At 69.9% G+C, this 23,440-nt stretch overlaps 1 protein-coding gene across 4 annotated transcripts in view; it reads left to right on the forward strand.

Annotated features, from left to right (window-relative positions):
- Positions 1 to 23,440, forward strand: part of NFATC1 (nuclear factor of activated T cells 1) — a 74,749-nt gene that overhangs the window by 40,914 nt on the left and 10,395 nt on the right. For 2 of the 4 annotated variants that reach the window (XM_045849689.1, XM_045849690.1), the window contains exon 9: positions 7,374 to 8,093. In XM_045849689.1, coding sequence (XP_045705645.1) covers positions 7,374 to 8,093 — 720 coding nt within the window. The remainder of the gene's footprint in view (positions 1 to 7,373; positions 8,094 to 23,440) is intronic. The other 2 variants (XM_045849691.1, XM_045849692.1) reach the window with 2 other exon arrangements.

Here is a 23,440-nt window from a genome sequence, read left to right on the forward strand (position 1 = left end):
CACGCCCCCAGCCTGTGCGCTCCCCGAGAGCAGGGGCCTCCGCCCGCGTCTGAGCTGGGGGGCCGTCCTCGCGGGGTTTTCAAGAGAGATGAACGGACGACTGATGAACCGGAGCTGGAGCAGCAGTTCCCGTTGCCGTTCTCCTCGCCACGCGCGGTGGCTGCCTGGGCTCTGGGGTGGGTGCCAGCCCCCTGAGCCTCGCGTCCTGAGCGTCCCCTAACTTAGAGCGCCCCCACCCAGCTGCATCAGGCCCGCACCCCGACCCCGAGACCGATCGCCCCTCCCCAGCCCCCCGAGTGCCGCGGCCTGTGGACAGGCTCCGCGGTCGGTGTCGGCTGTGACGTCACCGGGAAAGGCCCCCCCCACCCCCGGCTTCAAGGTCCTCTGGTCCATTCCCTTCCCTCTCGGACCTCAGCTGTGACGGGGCACCACCCCCTCCCGGTCTGGGGGCGCGTGGCCGTGGCCCAGTGCTGGGGGCAGAAACCTGCCTGGGGGTGGGGGTGCTATGCTTGTACAGAGGGGCAGGCTCTTTTTAAAACGTGCTGTTGAAATGTACACGACGGTGGAAATAAACCCATTGAACCCTGCCTGTGAAGTTCATTTCCGTGGGCAAACTGGCGAGGGCTCGCCTCACTCTGGGGTCCCTTCGCAGTTGGGGTGAAGGAGATGGCGCGGCTCCGCGGCTCCGGCCTCCGGGAGGGGGACCGCGTGAAGGGCCCAGCTCTCACACAGACATGCTCGCAGAGGGGGGAGGGCTCCCCGCGGCCGGCCACTGGGTGGGTGTTTCGGGGGCTGGGAGCCCAGGGTGCAGGTGTCTGTCCGTCAGCAAAGGGCCGGGCAGGGCCCACACCTTCCTCGCCTCCGGCCTCAGCTCCAGCGTCACCTGCGGGTGACCGTGGGCAAACCTACAGGCCGCAGCCCCCAGGTGACGCCCGCCTCGGCCCCCACCCCCAGGCCCAGCCCCACCCCCAGGGGCCTGCGTTCACGTCAGTGGTCGGAGTGGAGGGAAGCCAGGGGCGGAGAGCAGGGGCCGCGGCCTGCCTGCCGGTCGGGTCTTCCTTCGGCTGCTGCTCGGCGTGGGGCCCGGACGGCAGCCCCCTTGTCCCTGGGGGTGGGGTGGGGGGCGCTGAGTGTGTAACGGGGAGACGCTGCCGGGGCGCGGAGGACCGAGAAGGGAGTCGCACTGCCCGCTGGGCCGTCCCTGGGGCAGCGGTCCGGGTGGGACAGAGGAGCGTGGGGGCCGTTCTGGAAAAGGCTGCGGACGCTCACTCGGGCTGGCAGGTCTGAGGGTCCCGGCACCGTGGCTGCCGACAGCAGGACCCCGCTGCGCCCCCACGGACTCTCGGGCCGATGCGGGTGCGGGTGGACACGCAGCCTCCCTCCCGCCCGCCCAGAGGCCCCCACCTCACGCGGGTCTGGCTGCTCCCGGTCTGCCCTCCCCCCGAGAGTCGTGGCTCGTTCTCCCTGTTCGTTGCGTCAACGTTTAACCCCGAAGTAGCCGCCGTGATGGACGCAGAACACAGCCCGTCAGTGAGTTGGGAGGCCGCCGGCTTCTGTGAGACTCGCGGCTGGTCCCCCCCCGCCACGTCCTGCCTGAGGCCCCTCGTCCAGAGGCCGCCTGGGCCCCGCGCCATCAACGCCCTCGGTTTCCAGACGAAGAAATGGGCCTCCGGGAGCTTCGGCCGCCGCCGTGGGGCACTCGGGGTCTGGCCCTGAGGCCTTCCCCCCCGGACCCGCGGAGCCCTGAGCAGCCGTCGGGAAGGCCGCCCGTGCCCCTCCTGCCGGGGCTGACCTCCGCTCTGTCGGACGGGAGCGGCAGGCCCCCCCGTCGCAGAACCCTCACCGGCTTCGGGATAAAGCCGAGGGTGCCGGTGTTTCCGCCGCACACTGCCCGTCCCGGGCCGGCCTTCCGGAGCCGAGGGGGCCGGGGGATGGGGCGGCCGGAGGGGACGGGCAAGGAGGAGATGCCACCCGGGGGCCCTGGGGCGCTCAGCTGGCAGGCTGCTGGGGTCAGTGGCGTGGCTGGTCCCGTAGACATTCCAGAACCTTCTTCCCGAGGAGCGAGCTGGGGTTGGGGGTGGGGCCGGCACCGGGCGGAGTGTGCTCCGTCTTTGCTGTGTCTTCTCGTTCAAGCCCCCCAGGACCGAGGGGCTGTTCTTGCTAAACTCCCGGCCGTACTGGCTCCCCTGTCATCCCGGCCGTAAATCGGGGCACCCGTGGTTTGATCTCTTCCCACACTTTAACCCTCACGGAACAGAGGTGCCCGGGCACCCGGCGATGTCCCGGGAGGGGTGTCAGTCCCTGTGCGGGCCAGGGCGTGGCGGGGACCAGGGCAGGAAGCCTGGGTCTCCACTCGGGGTTCCTCCCCTCGCCTGGGCAGCGCCGGTCGGACCCTCTGTCGCGGGGTCCGAGGCGGGGCTGGGGGAGCCCCCTCGTGTTAAATCAAGGGGAACTGGGACACGTACCCGAGGCGCTGCCCTGGCCGGAGGGTTGGCCTGCTGCCCCCGCACGCCCCCGAGCCCCCTGGCCGCGCCGCAGAGCACAGGGAAGGGACGCTCGGGCCCGTCCAGGGAGTGGGTCGGAGGCCTGTGCCCAGAGCCCGGGGTGGGGGGGGCCGCGTGGGGGCCTGGGGCTCCGAGCCCAGGGCTCTGTCGCAGAACCCAGGCTGCGGCAGCTCCGAGGGGCCTTCGGTGGGGGGCGGGGTCTGGTTTAGAGACGGGAGGGCTGCCCCAGACAGAGGGCGTCGGAGGGAGGCCCCAGGCTGGCATGGACAGGCCCTGACCCAGCTCAGCGTGTCCTGGCGGGGCGGCCCGTCCCCTGGGAGCCCGTCCCATGACACCTGCACCGGGGGGGGGGGGGCACATCACTGTCACGGCTGCAGGGAGCGTTGCCCCACCGGCGCCGGGGCCCCGCGCGTCTCCTGGGCCCTGGACCAGAGCCGCAGCCCTGGGCGCGCAGCTGCTTGGAGGCGTGAGTCATGCTCCTTCCCACGCGGCACAGCGCTCGCTGGGCGAAACCCGACCGGTGTGTGTTTTGGCCCGTGTGCTCTGTTTGGGCCCTGGTCTCCCTCCGACTAATTGGGCGACAGGCAGGGCCCCACGTCCCTGGACCTGCAGAAGCCCGGCCGGTGCGCACCTGCGGCCAGGCAGCTGGCGCCCCGCCGGGAGGCGCTGGCGGCCACGCGGGAGCCTGGCCCCCGAGGGCGCACCCCGCCCGCCCAGGGTCCCCCCCGCCCCAGAGCCCCAGGGTCCCTGCCGCCTGTTCCGTCCCCTTATCTCAGACAAGTCCTGCCCCGAAGTCCTCGCCCCGGTGTTTGTGCTGCTGGTAAAACCCAGGCTCGCGCATTTGCTGCAAACAGGAGACAGTCTGCTCTTTGTTTCCCGGCGTTTAGAACAAAACCCCTTTTGTCCGGGGCTGCCGAGGGGACCTGGTAAAGTGATTCACACCGAAACAGTCGCGGCCACTCGGAAACGTGCACGTGCAGTGAGCGGGGGCGGGGAGCAGGGGCCTGCGCCCCGTCCTCGTCCCCGGGTCCCCTTCCGACCAGGAGAGCGGCTGTCCCTGCAGAGGGACACACGGCACGCCCACTGTCCCCCGCTCCGGGCGCCGCAGCCCCAGGTCGGGGCCGGCAGGGTGGGGACCCCCTCCGGTGGCAGACGCCCTGTTCTCACTGTGCGGCCCCTCAGCACGTGCACAGAGTGAGGTCTCCCTCCCGGGGGGCCTGGCTGCCCCCGTGGAGGGTGGGCCGGAACCCGGGCCCGTGGCGGGGTTTGGGGGCTGCCCCTGGGTGAGGGGACAGGGCGGCCCCGGGGGCGGGCAGCGCCCTGGCTCCCTGTGCCCGGCCTGCAGGGTGACGGGCGTGTTGGCGCCGGCGTGTCCCCCGAGGCCCGAGGAGGGCGGCCAGCCCGTGTGCTCGACGGTCGGTCGGCAGCCAAGGAGAGGAGACCCGCTCGGCCTGGTGGCCCTCAGGCCGCGGACGGGCAGGCCGCCCCGCCTGACGGGTCTCACCCCACGGCCCCCGCGCCCTGGGGAGCGGCCCTGCCCACCCTTGTCATGCAGCCCCCTCCCCGGCTGCCCCGTCCACTTCCTGGATGGACACAGCCCGTGGTGGCCATTGGCAGGTGCGCCAAGCCCCGGGGGGAGGGGCAGGGTGGCCGTCAGCTGCTGGCCCTGCATCCGGGGCCCCAGGTGCCTGCTCCGCCCCAAGGGCGAGCACTGAGAGGCTCGGGCGGGGTGTGGGTGGGCGGCCGGGCGGCCGGGCCCCGTCCGTGGGCCCTGAGGACGGGCCTGGAGACCCCCACGTGCACACAGAGCTGACCCCAGGGAGTCGGGGGGCCCTGCTCTGGGCACAGAGGCTGTCTGGGGTGGGGCTGCCTCCTTGGAGGATGCCCCCCACCCACCCCTGCCCTGCGAGGCCTGGAATGTTCCAGAACTCTGTTGGGCCCATGTTCTGACATTGCGGCGGCCGCGGCTGAGAAGACCCCGCTGCCCAACTCCTGGAGACAGGAGTCCCCTCGTTGGGATGGACACCCCCAGGACTCGGTGGGGGGGGCCCTGACGTCGCCGGTGCCGGGACAGAGACTGGGGCACCTTCAGCTGGACGCCGGCGTCAGACACGCTGCGAGCTTCAGCGCCCCCCGCGGGCCGTGGAGTGCGGCTCAGGAGGGAGACGGGCGGCCTCCCGTCGGGTCCCCACGCGCTCTGCCCGGTGTGGGGGGGGGGGGCCTGCAGGTCGTGTGTGGAGGCTCTGCCAGAAGGAGCCGGTGCCGTGGGCTCTGACAGGCCACGGACGACGCCGTGGCCGCCGGGCAGACAGCAGCCCCCTCTCCCCCGCCCCACCCATCGTGCCCGCCTGCCGGGGCCTGGCAGTCCTGGCTCCGGCCCGACGGTGCGGCGGTCACACTGCAGCAGTCACACACACTGCGGGCGCTGCCGGGCGGCTCGCCGGGGCCGCCCCCGTGACGCCGCCGTCGGGAGCAGAGGAGGTGGGGGGTGCGAGGGGCCCGGGGGACGCGTCCCGGGAGCCTCGGTGGCCCTGGTGCCGGCGGGGACTCGGTGGGGGGGCCCTCGAGGGCGTTACGCTCGGTGCTGCCGGTCGGTGCGGGACTCGGCCGAACTCGCGAGGAGTCCACCCGTCGCCGCTCCGGACGCCCGCGTGTCGCAGGGGCACCTCTCCAGCGGGAGACCCCGGCCCCGCCCGGCCACGTGTCTGGGGCCGTTTTCAGCGACTGCCCCCCCCCCCCCCGCCCGTACAGGGTCTCCGTGCCTTCCGGGGGTCACGACCTGCCGGCCGCAAGGGCTGTCCTGAGGGCGACGCTGGCTGGCGGGGGCACCGCGCCGCGCACTGTGGGCTGTCGACCCGCAGCCCAGCCCTTCGAGCTGCGGGAGCCGGCCCGGCCCCCCGGCACCGGGCGCTCCGGCGGGCGGGCGGGCGGGCTGCAGCTGTTTCCCATTAGCTGTGAGGACGTCATGCGGTCTTGGCAGCCGGGCCAGCGCCTCCGCTGCCGTCTGTGGATGTGGGACGCGTGGCGGGGAGCTGCGCCGCGAGGGCGCGAGGGCCCCGCGGGGGGGGAGGGCCCGGCTGGGGGGGTCAGAGAGCTCAGGGGGAGACCTGGGGGGGCTTTCTGAGGGGCCCCCGGATGAAGCCGTGAGTCCTTCCACACATGCTCGGGCACACGTGGGGCCCCCGGGGGTCTGGGCCACGGGGGTCAGGGCCGCGGCATCAGTGGGCCAGCACAGGCTTCCGGACTCCCACGTGCCCCTCAGGAGCCACGCCCTCCCCCCGGGACGCGCGGCCGCGGGCCGCCCGGGCACCTGCCGCACTGTCCCCAGGGAGACGGGCACAGGACTGACGTTGGCCCCGAGGACGGCCCGCTCTCCTCCTCCCGCCTGCAGCCCCCGGCGGTCCTCTCCCGACGACGGTGCACGGGGACTCCTGGCCCTCGGCCGGGGCCCGACCCCGATGCCCCCCTGGCACAGAGCGGGCCGGCTGGCGGGTCGTGCACCCGGCGGAGCCCACGCAACTGCCGGCCACCCGCCGGCCCTTCGGGCGGCGTGGCGTGAGGACGGCCGTGTTCTGCCAGGCCCGCTGGGCTGGGCTCGGTGAGTCCCCACTGCTCTGCCGCACTGGCTCCGGGGGCTGCGAGGGGCAGGCCGGGGTCTCTGCAGGCGCCGACCGGGGGCCGCGTGATGACCGAGACCCTGTCCGGGGCGAGCGGCTGCGAATCCCCGAGAGCCGAGGGCTCAGGCCCTGGAGCTTCTGAGGAGTTGCTGGCCGGGACCTGCCCTCCCGTTCGATCCGAGTGTCGCCTTCCAGCGAGGGGCGAGGGGCCGGTCCCCGGACACGCTGGGCAGCTCCCGCACCGCCACCCCCGCCCGGCCAGGGCAGTGCAGACGGCTCCTCTGTCGTGGGGGGGGGGGCGCCCCTCCCCCGGCGCCTAGCAGGCGGGCGGGACCCCGGAGGCTGGATGGCAGCACACGGTCGCACCGCAGCCGTCGGCACTGGCAGGGCTTCTGTCCGGGGTCTGTGTGCCGCCGTGGCCGCGCTCGGAACGGTGGCCCTGGCCACGGAGGTCACCCCGTGGTGGGCAGCAGAGATGGTGAGCCCCAGCGAGAAAACAGCAGCGAGGAGCGAGCGAGGGTGGGAGGGGCCCGGGGTGCAGGCGCAGCCGGGTGGACGCGGCCCACGGGTGACGCCCGCTGCCGCAGGACCCGGCGCTGCGGGACCCTCCCCTCCTGCTCCTCCCCCCCCGCCGGCCGCCTGCCCGCGTCCGCCGGCCCCTTCCAGGCTCCGCCTGCTTCCCAGGGAGGGCGGACGACGGGGCGGACTCAGGACTGTCCTGCCCGCGCGGGCGGCGGGTCCCTGCCACCCCCCGGGAGCGGAAACTGGAGGAGGGGAAGGGGAGGTGGCATTTCCGTTCCCGTGCTGACGGCGCCTCTCCGGCTGCCGCCGGGTTTCGCTGCCTCCCGAGCACCGCCGCCACCGTCCCCGTCCCGGAGCTCGCCGGCCGCCCGGTCACGTACCCGACGGGCGCCGGTAGCGCACAGAGGCCGCCGCGCCCAAGTGCACATTCTCGCTTTGCTGCAAATCCGCGGGCCCTGGGGTCCGGGGCTTCCACTGCCGCTTGCAGCTGGACTTTTACGGCACGTCGGAGCCGCGGGAGGCTCCAAGGAAAACAGCGCTCGCGGCGGCGTTGGGAGCAGCTGCGGCCCGCGGGGCCGGTGACTCACGCCCCTCTTTAATTGGGTGGGGGAGCCGGGGGGCGGGGAGGGGGGACCCGGTCAGGACGCTGCCTGTTTTCGCGAGGGGGGGTGTCCTGCCCGCAGCGCACCCCTCAGCGGCGTGCTGACCTGACTCCTCCCCCCCCTCGCAGCCCCGGTCGTGAAGACAGAGCCCACCGACGACTACGAGCCGGCCCTGGCCTGCGGACCCCTGGGCCAGGGCCTGAGCCCGCGGAGCCCGCCGCCGAAGCCCACCTTCAGCGCCTTCAGCCGGCCGCTGGCCCTGCCCCCCGACCCGGGGTCCTGCCTTGGCGCCGGCTTCCCGCCCTGCCCCCAGAGAAGCGCCCTGGTGCCGCCGCCGCAGCCTAGCGCCAGCCCGACGCTGCAGGACCTGTCCTCCGCCGCCTACGGCACGGGCGTGGCCAGCCCGGGCCACGGCCCCCTCGGACTTCAGCGGCCGGCCGGAGGGCTCCTCGCCGGCCCGGAGGCGCCGAGGCCCGTGGGCGCACACCCCGGCTCCCCCCAGCAGCCGCCCCCCGCCCTGCCACAGCCACAGGTGAGTCCACAGCTGAGCAGCAGCCGTCCCCCGGGTGGCCGGCCGGCACTCTGTCCCCACAGCCCCGCGTCCGCACCGCCGCCCGGCGCCCAAGAGCCGCCCTGTCTGCAGCCCCGCAGCCCAGCCCACCCACCGGGGACGGGCCACCAGCAGCAGCTCCACCTGCCGAAGGTTCCGGAGACGGAGTCCACCGCCGCCGCCGCCGGGCCTCTGCCGCTGCCCGAGGTGCGTGAGGACAGTAATCAGGGTCTGGCCCCCACTCCCGTGTCGGTCAAGCGAGAGCCTCAGGAGCTGGACCAGCTGTACCTGGACGACGGTAAGTGCCCGCGGCCGCAGGCGCCTGGCGCCGGGCCTGGCGCGGGGCGAGTGCTCGCAGAAGGGGCGTGCGGACTCGCGCGGCGGGCAGTGTCCGCGGCCGGACCCATGGCGCTGCTCCGTCACCTGGGCCACCCGTGCGGCCGGTGCCTGTGGCCGTTGACCCACAGGGAACACCGTCCTGGTGGCTGCAGCCGAACCCTCAGGCGGCCAACGTGCGGCCAGAGCCGTGCCGAGCGCGGACCGGGGCGAGCGGAGTCCCCTGGGGGTGAGACCGCCGGCCCGGGGGCCGGGCGGCCGGGCCTCCGCAGGGCTGCTCTGGCGAACGGCGTCTGAGTGGCCGCGCGGCCGCAGAGGTGGCCTCTGAGCCTAGGCAGCCGCGGAAGGGGGGCCGAGTACCGTGAGGGTCTTGCCAGGGGCTTGGGGAGGGGACAGGGCTGCCCTGCGCCCCGCCGGCACGCGGCCGTCACTGCGGCGCCGCCCAGGGTGGCTGGGGAGGCGGCGCCAGGCCCGTGGCCACGGGAAGGACGAGAGCAGCCGTGGCCGCCCCCCCGCCCCCGTCACTCTCCCCGGCAGACGCCGGGCTCCAGCCCCGGAGGCCCCACCTCCGAACGCCGCTGACACACCTGCACCCGTGTCCGGGCCCCCCCCCCCCGCCTCTCACCTGCGTGGCGGCAGGCAGCTTCTGGCAGGTGGTCTGGCCCCTGTTCCCCCAGACACTCCGCTCTCGCGCCCTGGGACCCGGGTCCCCCGCTCAGCACCTCACGTGGTCTCTTCACTCACTGTCCTCAGACCCCCCCCCCCCCTCGGCCCGGCCACGCACACTCCGCGCCCGGTGGCCTCGGCCGCCCTCCCGCCTGCAGGCCCCACACGCGGCCCCGGGCGCCCGGGCAGCTGGGGCACAGAGCTCTGCCGCCTCCGTCCGGGGCCGCGTGGGGGGCCCTCCCCCCTGCCCAGGGTCCCTGTGTGGTCCCCGCCCATGACCCACAAAGCAGCCCACGTGTGCCCACAGGTGTTCCTTTGGGGTCGGTATTGGGACCGAGCCGGAGGTCGCCCAGGACAGCAGCAACGCGTGTCTCCAAATATGTTTTCACGCCCTCGCACATGCACGTGGCACGTGACACGCCGGCCTTGGTCCCTCAGGGAGACGCTGACCCGCCCCCGTGGACAGCAAACCCGCCCAGCCCTGCAGAGCTGGTGCTGGGTGCAGACGCTGACCGGCCTCGGCCCCGTCCCCGCTGGGCAGCCCTTCCCCGGACCTGGGGGAGCTGCAGGCGCACAGCCGTGTCCCTGGGACCCAGCCGCACACCCGCGGGGCTGCCCCCGGTGGGGCGCCAGGCCGGAGCAGGCCCCGCACGCAGGCCTGCTGACGCCGCCCTGTCCCGGCAGCGGGAGCCACACCGCTTCTGGCCCGGGCGCCGTCCCCACCGGGAAAGCAGATCGAATGCTGCTTGCAGCCGGGCAGCCGCCTGCCGGGAAGTCGGGGCTCACGCAGGGGCCTTGATGCCAGATCTTGGGGCCGAGCTCAACTTCTCAGAACCTGGGGCCGACCGCCCCTCCCCCGCGAACTCTGAGGACGAGGAAGGACCTCAGAGTTGCGCTGTGGCTTGCACTGTGGTTCCGTGCCGTGGGCGGTCCGGGAGAGGGACAGCAGTGGGGCGGGGGGCTCGGCGGCGTCCGTGAGGGTTGCCCGGGGAGTCGAGGCTGTAACTGGGTGCTTCGCCGGCCCCCTGCGAAGGTTCAGAGTCCCTGAGGTGTTTGAACACCAGCCCCTCCCACGGGGACACTGTGGATTCTCCGGCTGGTTCTGGGTGGAGGCAGGTTTTCTCCGGAAGCTGCTCAGCCCGTCGGTGAACTTCAACTCGAATGTGTTCTGCGGGTCGACAGCATTCGTGAGGGTTGGGCTCTCGGTTCAGACTTCCTCAGTGCGGGGTCCACGAGAGGTCATTTTTTGAAAGATGAGTTTCACAGACGTGGTGCTACACGAGACACAGGTTTTTCTGACGTGTCATCGGAGCTGCGGCGCTGGAGGTTTGCGTGGGTCGCCGCTGTGCAGAGCCGGGCACGGGGCCGCCGCCGCCTCCCTCCTGCGGAGCGAGGGCCCTCGGGCCCCGTGCACACGCATGCATGCCACTGGTCAGGGGTCCCTCGTGTGTGCACGTGCTGGAGGCGTGTCCTCGCGTGTCGGCCGCGTGGAGTGCCTTTGGAACCTCTGAGAGGGGACCGTGCTTGGCCGAGACAGAGCCCCCCCCCCACCCTCCGGCTTCGCGAGCGGAGCCACGGCTCCCGAGGTGCTGGCGTGTCTGCCGCCCGAGCCCCTGTTGTCACCTCGCGGCCCGGCCGCCGCCGCCCACAATCGGCCCTTTCACTCCTCCGGGAGCCCCAGGGGTTCCAGAGGCTCGATGTCATTAAAACAACACGCAGGTGGGCCCCGCGCCTGGGCCGCGAGCCCCCCACCCTCCTTCCCCAGCTCCGGCTGCTCGGGGGACGACAGGAGGCTCCCCTCACGGAAAGTCTGACTCAGCTGGCGCAGCGCCCGGCTCGGAGGCCGCACGCTCCGGGCGGCGAGTGGAAGGCCGCCTGCATGCAGACCCTCCCCTCCTCCCGCACCAAGGTGGGCGCCGCCCCAGGAGCCCTCGGGGGGCGGGGTGGGGGGGGCTGGTCCTCATTCCACATCAGCGTGCGGCCGTGCCCAGGGCCCTGCGGGCTCGCTCTCCGGTGCACGGCGTTCTGGCGGGCGGGCAGGCGCTCCCCACAGACACTTCGGTAACCGAGGGCCGGCGAGCGGCACACGTCACGCCACCGGAGCGCGAAGCCACAGCGCAGGACGCGTGAAGGCGCGGCGGCCGCAGCCACGGAGCCAGCTGTCGACGGGCCGTCGGCTCGCGGCTCGAGTCCCGGCGGGGTGGGCAGTGACCAGGGCGGCGCGGGCTCCGACTGCGTCTGTTGGACGGCTGTGTTTTCCCGCGAGCGGCCAGGGCCCTGCGCCCCGGAGCTGTGGGCGGGGGGCCGGCCAGACAGCCGCCTCCGAGCGGCCCTCGGGACGCAGCGTGAGTTCTCTCGCGTGGACCCCGAGCAGACGTGTCCCCTGGCTCACAGGCGTCCGTCGAGCGCGGCAGGGAAGGACACGGACGTCGGCGGTTGTGCCCATCGTCTCCTCACCGCGGCGGAGGGAGAGAGTCAGCCACTCCCAGGCTGGGGCGCCGTGAGGACGCGGTCAGCGCTGGTGCGCGGCCTCCGGGGCTTCCCAGAGGGACTTGCACGAGAGTTCCCTCCGCTTGAGTGTCCGACCTCGGAGCGGCCTCTGGGTCACGGCGGCCGATGCGACGCGGCCCCCCGCCCCACCCCCCGGCCCCGACGGAGGAAGGAGCCGAGGTTTGGACGGAACTGTCACCAGAGTTGCTCTGTGGCATCCCAGGTGACGGGTGACAGACCCGGGAACACGGCCGCGACCGGCCGGCTCCGACTCCCACGGCCTCCGCTCCGCCGCGGCTCCGCTGGGTCGTCGAGTATCTCCCCGCCAGAGACGCGGTCAGCTGAGACTCCCGCCCAGAGGTTTTCACGTGTGAGCTGCCCTTTCGGGCGGAGGAGGAGTGTGGCGTTCGTCTTTCTTCACCGGAGAGTTTCTGCTCGTCAGCTGAGATGCGCTCGGCGCTGGCTGGCGAGAGGGCCTCGGTGAATCCCCCCCACCACCAGAAACAATAAAACTGCAGACGAGACCCCCAAGTCAGTGGTCCCAGGACTGGGGGCTTGACCGAGGAGGCACGCCAAATGAAAAGAGTTCATTCACCGAAAGTCGGGACCCTGGAGGGGGGGAGGGGGCCCGCGGAGTTTCAGCCCGGGACACCGCTGCCCCCGCCCCAGCTCCGCGGAGTGTGGCGTGGAGAGCACACAGCGTCACAGACGGGGCGGTGACGGGCCTCCTGGGGCTCCACTGAAGACCCCGCCCACAGCGCGGCCGGTGCTGTGACCGGTCCTGAAGCTCCCGGGAGAGCCGCCTTCCTGGGGCACCGTCAGAAGCAGCAGGAGCTGGAGTCCGCTCGTGGGAGCCGCCCCCACCCCCGTCCCCCGGCGGGGCAAGCAGGGACCAGACGAGCAAGTGACCACAGGGGAGTCTGGAAAACCCGGGCATGTTCCCAGGGACCCAGGAGGCTGCACACCCGCCCACGGTGCGCGCACTCAGGAGAGACCTGGGGGAAGAGAGGCTGCCGTCCTTCACCTCGGGCTGACCCCGAGACCCCGCACTCACACGGGTGAAGGCCAAGGCTGGCAGGGTTCCCGGCCACACGCAGATCACAGCCCCTGGACGAGTGCCCTGACGGCTCAAGGCGCTTGAAGACACTTCCCACCGATGGCCGGCTGACTGTTAAGCCACACTCACCCGAGGGTGACCCCAGGGGAGCCAGAGCTAAACCAAACCCAAGAATCATTCAGAAGGGGGACGGAGAGCACGGTGCCGCACAACGAGTTCAGAAGAGTCCTCGTCCCGTGAGCAGCCACACGGGGAAAACGGGCTCCGAGGGAACAACAGACCCGGGAGAAGGGCCGGTCCTGCCGTGACGTGTTATCTGTGACGTCCAGGTCCAACCGAAAAGCTGAGACGTGCAGAGAGAGCGTCTCTCAGACACGGGGAAGAAAACCAGCCAACCCTCGGGCGGCAGACGCACGTTCCCAGGCGGCCCGGGTGTCGGGCTCAGGAGCCGAGGGTTTGAGTCGGCCGCTGCGGGTGCTCCAGGGTGCCAAGGGGGGCCACGTGCCAAGAAGTAGGGGAGAGCATGACAGCTGAGTCTCGCCAAGGGGAGAACTCCAGTAATGCGGCAGAAGCACGCTATTTAAAACAGGACCACGTAGAAACCCCGGAGTTTAGAAACACAATAAATGAAATGAAAAACTCATTTTCATCTCCGACGGGGTGAATGGCGTACTGGAGCCCGCCGCGGAGAAACAAACCAGCGACCGGAAGGAAGGTCGGCAGGCGACCGAGTCTGAGGAGCAGGGAGGAAACATGAAGACAAGCGAGCCTGGGGACACCGTGAGGCACGCAAACAGCTGAGCCACGGGAATCTGGGAAGAGAGAAGAGAGAAAGGGGTAAAAAAAAGTGTCGGCAGAAATAATGGCCAAAACCGTCTGAGATTGCCGGAAACCATTGTTTGATGCATCCGAGAAGGCGGACAGATTTCAGGGGAAGTCCGAGAGTCACACCCAGACGCGTCGTGACCGCACGGCGCAAAGCCGGAGAGGACGGGACGGTGCTGGACGCAGAAGACACTCACGGGCCGCCACGTGGCCGCCTCCTGCGTGCGGGTGCCCAGCCCACGCCCCCCCACCAGGGCCCGAGGCGGGCACCGAAGTCGCAGGGCTGAGGAGGATGGCCCTGGACCTCGAAGTCTGCGTCTGCAAGACCGGCCCGGAGACGGGACAGAGAGCTGTCCCCAGAAAAGCAAGACGCAGAGGGTGTGTGGTCAGCAGGCCCGACCCGCAGGAACTACAGGGCCTGCTTCATGGCAGCCCGGGGGGGTTGGGGGGGTGGGGGGGGAGGAGCTGTGTCAGAACAAGGTGCCTGTGTGTACGTTATTAGGAATAAGCAGGCATTAATCTGAAGTTACTTCACGTCAAGGTGCGTGTTGCAGTCTCTAGCGCGGAAGTGTCAAACTCGTCTTCACCGGGCCCACATCAGCCTCGCGGTTGCTTTCAAAGGGCCGAAGGTAATTTCCGCGCCTTAACAGTGAAGGAGAGGGTACACGTACGCAGTCCGGCATTCTTTCGGCCCTTTGCAGGCGACCGCGAGGCTGATGTGGGCCCGGTGAAAGTGGGTCTGGCACGCCTGCTCTAGAGGAAACGCTGAGGAAATAACTTTAAAAAACACACAGTAAACAAAGCAAGAGCAGAAAGACATTTAAACGAGACGCCAGCAAATACACATTTAACACGAAAGAAAGTGGCCGAGAAAGATCACAGGAACCACAACCACTACAGACAAAAACAAAACCACAAGACGAGAAAAACAGATGCCGAAACGGCAACCGTGGATCCCGCAGGCGGATCCCAGTAAATGTAAGCGAACGGCGCACGCCGATGAAAAGGCGGAGCTTGCGAGAACAGGCTGGAAAACCCAGCGGGACCCGGTGAGACGCCGTCTGCAAAGGGTGCGCTTCAGCGTAAAGGCACGAAGGAGTCGAAAGTAAAGGGTGGAAAAGATGCGTCACGCACATGGCGACCAGAAGAGACCTAGAGACGCTATTCTAACGTCAGGTAAAGCAGAGTTGCCCCCCCCCCCGCACAGGTGTTGCTGCAGACAGATGCACGTCTCATAACAACTGAAACAGGAATGCAGCAGAAAGGTGTTAACGACGGTGGATGTATTGGCACCTCACAGCAGAGCCCCACAACATATGAAACAAGAACTGGTAGAACTGAAGGGACAAACTGAAAGACAGTGAAAAAACAACGGCCGGGGACTTCCATAAAGGGTGGAGTCACCAGACGTAACACCAGCCGGGACGCAGAGCCCGGACCAGCCCTGTCCGCCAGCCGAGCCCCAGAGGCCGCCCCCCCACCACTGAGCGTGGGCTGGGCGCCTCTCCGGACAGGCCCGGCCGGGCATCCGGTGGGCCCGGCTGAAGGTTACAGATGAGTGCTGGTCACGTGGGAATTAATTATAGAATCAACGTGGTCCCTACCGAAATTTTAGCAGATTTTTTTTTTCAAAAACTGACCAAAGGATCCTAAGATGTATATGGAATGTCAAAGATCCAGAAGGGCCAAAGCAATTTTGAAGACAAAAAAAAACAAAAAACAAAACAAACAAAAAAAAAGTCGGGAGCTCACACGTCTCGGTTCAGGCCTCACCGCGGAGCCGGAGCCGAGACAACCCGGCAGCTGGCGTGGCTGCAGGACGTGCAGGTCGGCGGGGCAGAGAGAGATCCCACAACTGAGGCCCCGTATTTGTGGAAACTGGTGTTCAGCAGGCGTGCTGAGCCATTTACTTGGGGCAAAGGGTAGACTTTTAAACCAGTGGTCCTGGAACAACTGGACGTACAGATACAAAAAAGAAAAAAGAAAAAACTCGTATTCTTACCTCACACCCTCCGTAAGAAACTAAGTTGGAATTGATCATGGAATTAGACCTAAGAGCAAAGCAGTGCGACCCAGGAGAGAACACACGAGAAAACCCTCCCGCCCGTGGGTGGGTTAGGCCGCGGTTTCTCAGGGGCGACCCCAGAGGTGCAGCCCACAGAGTTAAAAAGTGGGTGCGTCGGGCCTCGTCAGGTGCAGAGCGTGTGTGCTCCGAGCGGGGCCCTTGAGGACACGGGACAGGGGCTGCGGGCGGGGGGGTGTGCTTGGCAAACAGGCGTCTGACGCAGGGCCGGGCCCGGAGGCTGCGTCTCCACGGCGGACGGAGAGCTCCGTCCGGACCTGGCGGGAGGCCTCACCCCAGCCAATGTCTCTGCAGAGAGACGCACACGTGGCCCTGAGCCCCGGGAGGGAAGGCGTGCTCCCCGTCCTCGGTCACGGGGACGCGTGTGACATGCGTGTCCGTGCAAGGGACGCCGTGCCGCCTCCCCACGGCGGGGCTGCGGCGGCGGGCAGACGGCAGACTTGGGGGAGGAGGGGGGTGTGGGGAAGTGGAAACTCGCGCCCAGTTCTTGTCGTTTCGGCAAAGTCTTAAAAGTGAAACAAAGATGGACCCCCCCCCCCCCGCATCCCGCTGTGGGCGTCCGCCCGAGGGAAGTGAGTGCAAACGCCCACACGCCCTCGCACACAGGTGTGCCTGGTGCCACCGGTCACAGCGGCCCAGCGTTTGGCACCACGCGGACGCCCGGGCACACTGGGCGGGACGGGGCGGCAGGGGCGGGCCGTGGAGCGGTGCTCAGCTGGAAGGTGGGATGGAGCACCGACTCCTGCTGCTGGGGGGCGGGGGGTGGGGGGGGCGGGGGGGTGAATCCTGGGGACGTGGTGCGAGGTCCGAAGAGCTGAACGCGAGCACGAGAGGCTGCCGACCGTGCGGCTCCTTCCGGCGGACACGCCCAGGAAAGGCCCATCTCCAGGGGCAGAGACCAGCCCGGGGCTCGGGGGGCGGGGGGGTGGGCGGCTCTGCGAGGACGGGGCTGGGGCTGGGGCTCCGGAGCCTGAGGCGCGTCTAGGGCCCCCCCGGGTGTCGCCGTCGGCTCCGCGCGCTGTGGGACGCCGCACGCCAGAGGGGCGCTGCGCCCGCAGAGGTCGGGCCGTGTGTGTGCGTCCGGGACAGACGGCCGCGCGGCCCCGAGCTCCTGTCCGAGGGGAGCATTCGGACTCTGTGTCGGGGGACAGGAGCGGCGCGCTGACGGCAGAGCTCCTCTTGGGGAGCGGGCCGGGCGGGCGCCTCTCGGTCTCTGGCCGTGGTGTCGAGTGAAGGGTCGTCTTTGTTTGTTTTTCTTAAAGATTTTGGGTGTTTATTTTCAAAGAGCGGGGAAGGGAGGGAGAAAGGGAGGGAGAGAAACATCCACGCATGGTTGCCCCTCACGTGCCCCCTGCTGGGGACCTGCCCCCCCACCCGGGCACGTCGTGCCCTGACTGGGAATCGAACTGGCGACCCTTCGGTCTGCAGGCCGGTGCTGGAGCCACACCGGCAGAGCAGGGGCGGTCTGGGAAGCGGGACGAGGTGACCAGACCTTCCCCACCCCGGCGGGCAGGCTGGGGGTTCTCCGAGTCCTTCCTGCAGGTTGGGCACCTGGGACTTTGAGCCCCTTCACCTTCCGCAGTTCGAATCCTGGCTCCCCCTTCCCTCCAGACCGCAACGGGACGAACAAAGACAGCCCGTCCCCCTCCCGGAATGTCCGCCCTTATCAGGCCGGGGACCCCGCTAATCACAGCCTGATACTGGGGACAATGGGCCGGCCAGTGGGCCCGCCCTCCTCTGGACGGTGACGGTGACGGCTCCCAGAGCCCGGGGCTGCTTTCCTTCTGTCTCCGACGGGCAGACGCGCAGGATGCGGCCCCGAGGAGGGCTGGTGGGCGGTTATCGGCCCCCAGCCCATCCTCCCTCCCGCGGGGGGTGGGAGGCCTGCCCTGCGGCCCTATCAGGCCCGCGCAGCTGCTGTTATTTCAGATACGCAGGAAGCCGGCCCTGGAAGGCCGGGGCAGCCCGGAGCCCTCAGCCACATCGAGAAAGTCTGTGATTTACTCGGGGCCCTGGCTGTGCTCCAGCCCGCCGCAGGAGGGGAGGGAAGGGGCAGCAGAGACGCTGTCTGGCCTCGCAGACGGGGTGGGGGGCGGGGGGGGCACTTCTCCATCGCTTTGGGGCCCCCGGCTGAGCCCCGGCTGCTGGGCCGCCCACTGCTCCCTCTGCCCTGCCGGGCGGGACCCTCTGGTGGGCAGCGCCCCCGGTCTCCTCGGCCGGCGGCCTCCTCCCCCCCGCCCCCCCCCCCGTGGAGGGGGCGGGTCTGCAGTGCCGAGCAGGGCGTCCCCCAGACGCAGACGACGCCCCCAGGGCTGCGCTTCGCACCGGAAGGTGTTCCAGGCGGGAGCAGGTCCCTGCAGACGTGGCGTCGGGTCCCTCCTGCTCGGTGCCCCCCCCCCCCGGGCGTGTGCAGGGCGCGTGGCCCGCCCCCTGCGCACGGGCGACCTGCCGCCCCCCCTCACCTCGGGCTCCCCCCCACCACGAGTGTGGCCCCAGGACCCTGCCGAGGGAGGGGCCTGGACAGGACAGGGGCTCCGCCGGGGGAGGGGGGGCGTCTGCGAGCGTCTGCGAGAGAAGTCACACTTCAGACGTTCGTCTCCGTCAGGGCCGGCGGGATGGGCCGGGGAGGGGGCCGTCCCGGGGTCACGTGTCGGGGCGGCCGGGTCCCCGTGGGGAGAGCCGCCGGCTGCTGCTCTTGGCGCGGCTCCCGCCCTCGCGGCCGCGGCTCACAGCTGCCTCTCTGTGCACGTCCCGTTTTTTCCACGGTAGCCGCTGCCAGCACGCCGTAAACTACCGTATATCACTCCGACTTAAGAACCCAAACTTTAAAACAAATTAAACTCTTGTTGACGTTGTAATAAAAATCAGAATGGGACCGAGCTGCTCCTCAGACGCGCGCTCCAATTATTTCTGTGGATTTAGGGCTGTTTGCGGGGATTCCCAGACTCCCAGCTCCGGCAGAGCTGCTTCCTCCTGGCAGGCGCCGGAGGCGGCCGCGGGGCCGAGGGGGCCGCTGGCCCTGGGCCCGGGGGGGGGGGGGGTGGTGTTGGGTGCGTTTCTCTGTCACCTGAGCGCTGGCTCCAGCCTCCGCAGGAGTGTCTGCAGCCGCACGTGAGAAACCAGCCACAGGACAGCGTGTGGGGGTTGGGGGGGGCACCAGCCGGGTTTTTAATTCGTTCTCGGTTAAGAGACGAGCTCACAGAGTGCGTGTCAGCGCCTGCCTGCCGGGGAGGAGCCCTTGCCGGTCACGGCCGCGTCTGCAGCGATAGCCCGGCCGTCCCCGGAACCGGGAACTGGGACGGAGCCCCCCCCCACCTCCCCGCTGGTCTTCGCCACGGCGGGGGCCCCGAGGTTCGAGGTGCGAGGTGCTCTGCGCAGCTCCTCTCGCTCCCTAAGATGGGAGCCGTGGTTTCCCCGGGACCCAGGGCCGGCTTCCCACCGTGCGCAGCTTCCTGCCACGATCACGCCGACCGAGCCCTCGAGCGGTGGGCAGTGGGTGGACGGACAGATGGACCCGCTGGGGCTGGGGCTTCCGAGGGAGCCGCTCCGCAGCACCGCCGGGCCCTGCCCGCCCGCAGCTGCCCCTCCGGCGGGCGTCCTGTTTTCTCGGGTCCCTGGGCCCCGCGGCAGCAGGCCCCGTGGCCTCCGGCCGAGTGGGTGCGGTGTCCACCGAGCGCGCTCCCGATCGGCGCTCCCCTCGGCCGTCCCCCTTGCCGGGTGTCCAGCGCCCCGGGCCTCCTGGGCGCGCGAGAGTGGCTGGCCCGTGGGCGGCCCGGCGCTGGGGGAGGGGGCTTGCAGAGGAGTGGGGTGTGAGCGGGGGCGGAGCCCGCTCCCTCGCCTCGCCCAGTGCCCCTGCCGAGCGGCCGTTCCCCTCGTGCCCCCCCCCCGCCGCCGGTGAGGGGAGCCCCCCAGTGTGGGGCGAGTTGCCCTCTGCTCTCTGGCCTCGTGGCCCCGCACGTCAGGTCTGCGCACACGCGCACGCACACGCATGCACACAGGGATTTTTTAAGGCACTTGGTCCCTGTGATTAAGTCCAGGGATCTCCGCCCGACCAGCACACTGGACTCGGGGCGCTTGGTAACAGGTGCGTTCCTGCTCCTGACCGTGGAAGCGGATGCTGAACGTCCCGCGGCTCGTGGGGGTGCAGGGCGTGAGCCCGGCCCCGGACTCTGCCTCGGGGCCCCTCCCACGCCGCCCGGGGCTCCGTCCCGCCCGGCGGCCCCAGCAGCCTCGGCCTGGCGGCGGCTGCGGGCTCTCAGGTGCCTCCAAGCCGCTCGTTTTCCACAGAGTCAGTCTTTCCTCTGACGCTTCTTCGGAAAACAAATTTAGACAAACCAGCGTAAGAGTTAAAACCACATTTTCCAGACAGGTAGCTCGCGGCCGCCGGGAAAGGAAGACCTGCGGCAGGCAGGCAGGCACCACGCAGATTCCCAGGCAGGGCCCGGGCCCTGCGGGGGGGCGGGGGGGGCGGTGTCCCCGCACAGGGCGGGCGGGGGCGTCACGCAGCTTCCGCCGCAGCCGGAGAGCAGCCCGGGTGGTCGTGTGCACACAGAGCAGGCCAGGTCCCCGACCCCTCGACACCACAGCGGGGCCCGGAGAGTGGGGCCAGCACCAGGCAGCGGCCAGAATCTGGGGAACAGTCGAGAGGACAGGGCGGTGCCGCTGTGCAGCGAGCGCCCCGAGAGGCGCCAAGGGAACCGTGGGGGGACAGCGAGAGAGAGCTGGGGGGGGCGTGGGGGGCAGGAGGGACCTGGAGAGGAGTCAAGACCAGGGCTGGGGCGACGGCTGTCTGCTCTGCCCCTGAGCAGGCTTCTCTGGGACTGCGCGCAGTGGGACTGCAGGAGAGAGTCCCCGGCTGTCGGGTGTGGGAGCAAGTGGCGAGCAGAATCCCCCCCCCCCCCAAGCTCGGGAAGGTGTCCCCGGCCGCACCACGGCCCCTGCTCGTGACCCCGGGCATCCTGTCCGTGCTCGGGAAGGAAGCGCCGCTGGGGGCCTGTCCTGTGCCGGGCCGGGGGCCGCGCCGCCCCAGCCCCTGGGCCGGGAGGGGGGTCTCGGGGGCCCCCGTGGGGCTGCGGGCCCGGGCGGCCAGCGGGGGCGGGTCCTCCCTGTGGAGTGTTGGCCGCGCTGATTCGATTTAGGGGGACGAGAGCCCACTCATGTGCAATTACCAGCTCGGAACGGCCTCTGCCCAGGCCGCGCCTCGCGTGACACCGAACGCGCTTTGATGAATTGCTCATTACTCGCGGTGCTGGACCGGCTTCCGTAAAGATTGGTAATCGGATAATCGATTCCGAAATTCAATCTCGGGCGTTCCTTTCCACCCCGGGGCCAATACGTCCTGGAGATTGTAGCACCTGGCTCGTTTGCCTGTGTTTTTCTGACTCACCTCTCTCCTTCCTCCCATTTCCAAACCAGGGGCTTTTAAGGGGGACTGACCGGCCGGGGGGCTGCGCACACCTCTCCCCGTGCCTCCCCTGGTGTCTCCGCTCTGACCTTTGCCGGGTGAACACCCAGGCGCTGTGTCGGTCAGTGTCGTCCACACTCACAGGCACGGCTTTCACCGTGGCTCAGGGCGGGCTCCGTCCAGCGGGGGTGTGGACAAGCCCACGGGAGCACCGTGCAGTGGGGGTGGGACCCAGCAGACGCCTCTGGCTCGGAAGGGGCTCCAGGTGGCCAGGAGAGACTGGGAGCAGGTCTCAGGTGCCCCAGGTGGCGGCGTCACGGCCGGGCTGCAGGGCAGGGTGTCGGGCGCACCTGGATGCCGCCGGGGCAGAGCCGACCGAGGGCGGGAGGAGGTGGGTCTCCCCACGGGGGCCCGGGGGGCTCTCCAGGACAGACGTCCGTCCCCGCAGCGCTCGCTCGGGCGGCGAGGGGGAGAGAGCGGGGGCTGCCCAGAGCTGAGAGCTGGCGGCCGAGTGGGCTGTGGAGGCAGTGGGCCCGGGGCGAGTGGATTCGCGTGGCCGTGTGTGGGACCCCCGCTGTGGGGGTGGGCAAGGTCCGGGAGCAGATGCCGGAGGCGAGAGGCAGAGGCAGCCTCGGGGAGCGGGGGTGCCGTGCTGGACAGGGGGGCTGTGCGTGGGAGGAGGGCTCACCCAGAGGGCTGCGGGCCTGTGTGTGGGGCGTCCGCCGCCGCAGGGTGAGTCGGCCGCGGTCGGCCCTGGGACCTGCGGGCTGGCGACCTCTGGCCCCCGGGTGAGCTCCCGGCTTGTGGAGAGCGGCCGGGGTCCCAGGGCCCCGGTCCCAGGGCCACGCTGCTCCCCGCGGCCCCTCGGCCGCGCCCCAGGCTGCAGGTCACCCCACCCTGCACGCCTCAGCGTTTCTGGGTGATCCTCGAACCTCAGGCAAATGTCACTTGTAGGTTATGTTTTCAGTTAAAAAAAAAAAAAAGAACCAGACATAGGGCAGAGTTTCTTCTTGAAGACGTGAGCGAGGTTTGGGGCGCTTTGAGGGGGGGCCAACTACGGGCAGGGTGCTCCTGAGGCACAAACGGCCCCTCCCTGTGCCCTTGGCCGCCCCCCCCCCCAGCTGCCCCCCGCGTCTCCGGTGTTCGTGTGGGTGCGGCTCCGACCCGGGCCCCACCCAGATGCCCCGGTTTGGTGGGGCCTGAGAACCCCTGTTCCTCCCGGCTCCACGTGGCGCGGCCGGTCCCCGGGGTCACGAAGGGCAGGGGCAGCCCCGGTGCCCTCTGGGTGTGCTGCGGGGCCGGGTCCAGCACGCCCCTCGCCGCGGCCGCGTCCTGGCGTCCCTGCCTCCCCTGGGTGCCCAGAGAGCCGGCCAGACGTGGTGGTGGGCTCACCGGCCAATCACCGGCTCCCCTTGGGCCCCAGTGTCTCTCTGGAGACAGCGTTGGTTTTTAAGTACGAGAATGCGGCACATCCCCCGGAGCAGCGTGAACAGTGTGGCGGGTCTGCACGCCCCTCACCAGACGCAGCGGCGGGCCGGCACGGCGGGCGCCCCATTTCATCACGTCCGTCAGGGGCGGCCGCCGAGACCCTGAGACCCAGGTCCCAGACCTCCGCCCTCCCCCCTCCGTCCCCTGCACGCCCACCCCGGAAGTGGCCGTGTCCTTCCCCGGGTCACCGTGCAACGGCCACACCTAGCAGACTCCCTGATGGCTCTGTGCTGAGGTGAGGGGTCTGCCCAGGGGCCCGATTCGAGCCCAGAAGCTGTGCTTCCACTCCCCGCGAGCCCCGGGACCGGCCCTCCCCACCCAGCAGCGTCTCCTGGGCCAGACCCGGCCCCTGGGGCGGCCCCGGCGCCCGGCCCGCACCTGGCAGGTGCCCCGCGCAGAAGGCAGAAACACTTGGCTCCTGCCCCTGACCCCAAGTCCCCCCCCCGCCCCCCCCCGAGCTTGCGCATGAACGGTGCAGAGAGAACCTGCCCCCCCCACACAGCGGCCTGGCGGAGGGGCCCTGCCTGCCCCGGCCAGCCCAGCGGCGGCCTCTCCCTCCCCAGGCTCGTTTGTCGTTGTCGTTGTTGTTGTTTTAATTAAAGGGGGCGTTTGCGATTTTTATTTGTTCAATTCCATTAGTTCTGTTCAAGCAGGAATTGCGCAGTTTGGGGGGACGCACTGTGCAGTGCCCCAGAGGGAGCCCTGGAGGAGAGCTCGCTGGCGGGCTCATGGCCCCAGCGAGCGATGGCGGGCGCGTCCGGCCCAGATCAACTGCCGGGCAGGCGAGGTGGCCGGCGCCCGCCTGCCCGCCCGGGCACCCGGCTGGGGGAGGCGAGGCGGTCCGGCCCGCGGGAACGCCCGGTCACGTGGCTGCGGTCCCCCTGGGGACAGGGGACGGAGTTTCCACCCAGGGCGTTCGCGTTATTTGGAGAATTCAGGCTAAATAAGGAAGCAGCACCTCGGAAGGTAGGAAAATTATTCCGGTTTAATGGCTGGCAGTCCCGGGTAACAACAGTGTTCATCAGCCGGCCCCGCATCCGGGGGGAGGGTCATGTTTTATTAAAACTGTGGCTTATTGTCAGGCAGCCCCGCCGATGTCCCGCTCGCTCCGCCCGAAATAGCAGGCCCCGTGGCAGTGGCTGATTAGGATTAAAAAGACAAAAATAAGTGGAGGCTGAAGTGGGTCCAGGACACCCGAGGTAACACGAGAGCTCACTTTTTAATGAAACTTGAGAAACTGCATTATTTTCCACTGCTTCGCAAAGCATCTTTGAAAAAAAAAAAAAAAGCAGAAAG

The sequence above is a fragment of the Phyllostomus hastatus genome, unplaced genomic scaffold (genome assembly GCF_019186645.2).
Source record: "Phyllostomus hastatus isolate PE091 unplaced genomic scaffold, TTU_PhHast_1.1 phas_contig_80, whole genome shotgun sequence".
NCBI classification, from domain to species: Eukaryota; Metazoa; Chordata; class Mammalia; order Chiroptera; family Phyllostomidae; genus Phyllostomus; species Phyllostomus hastatus.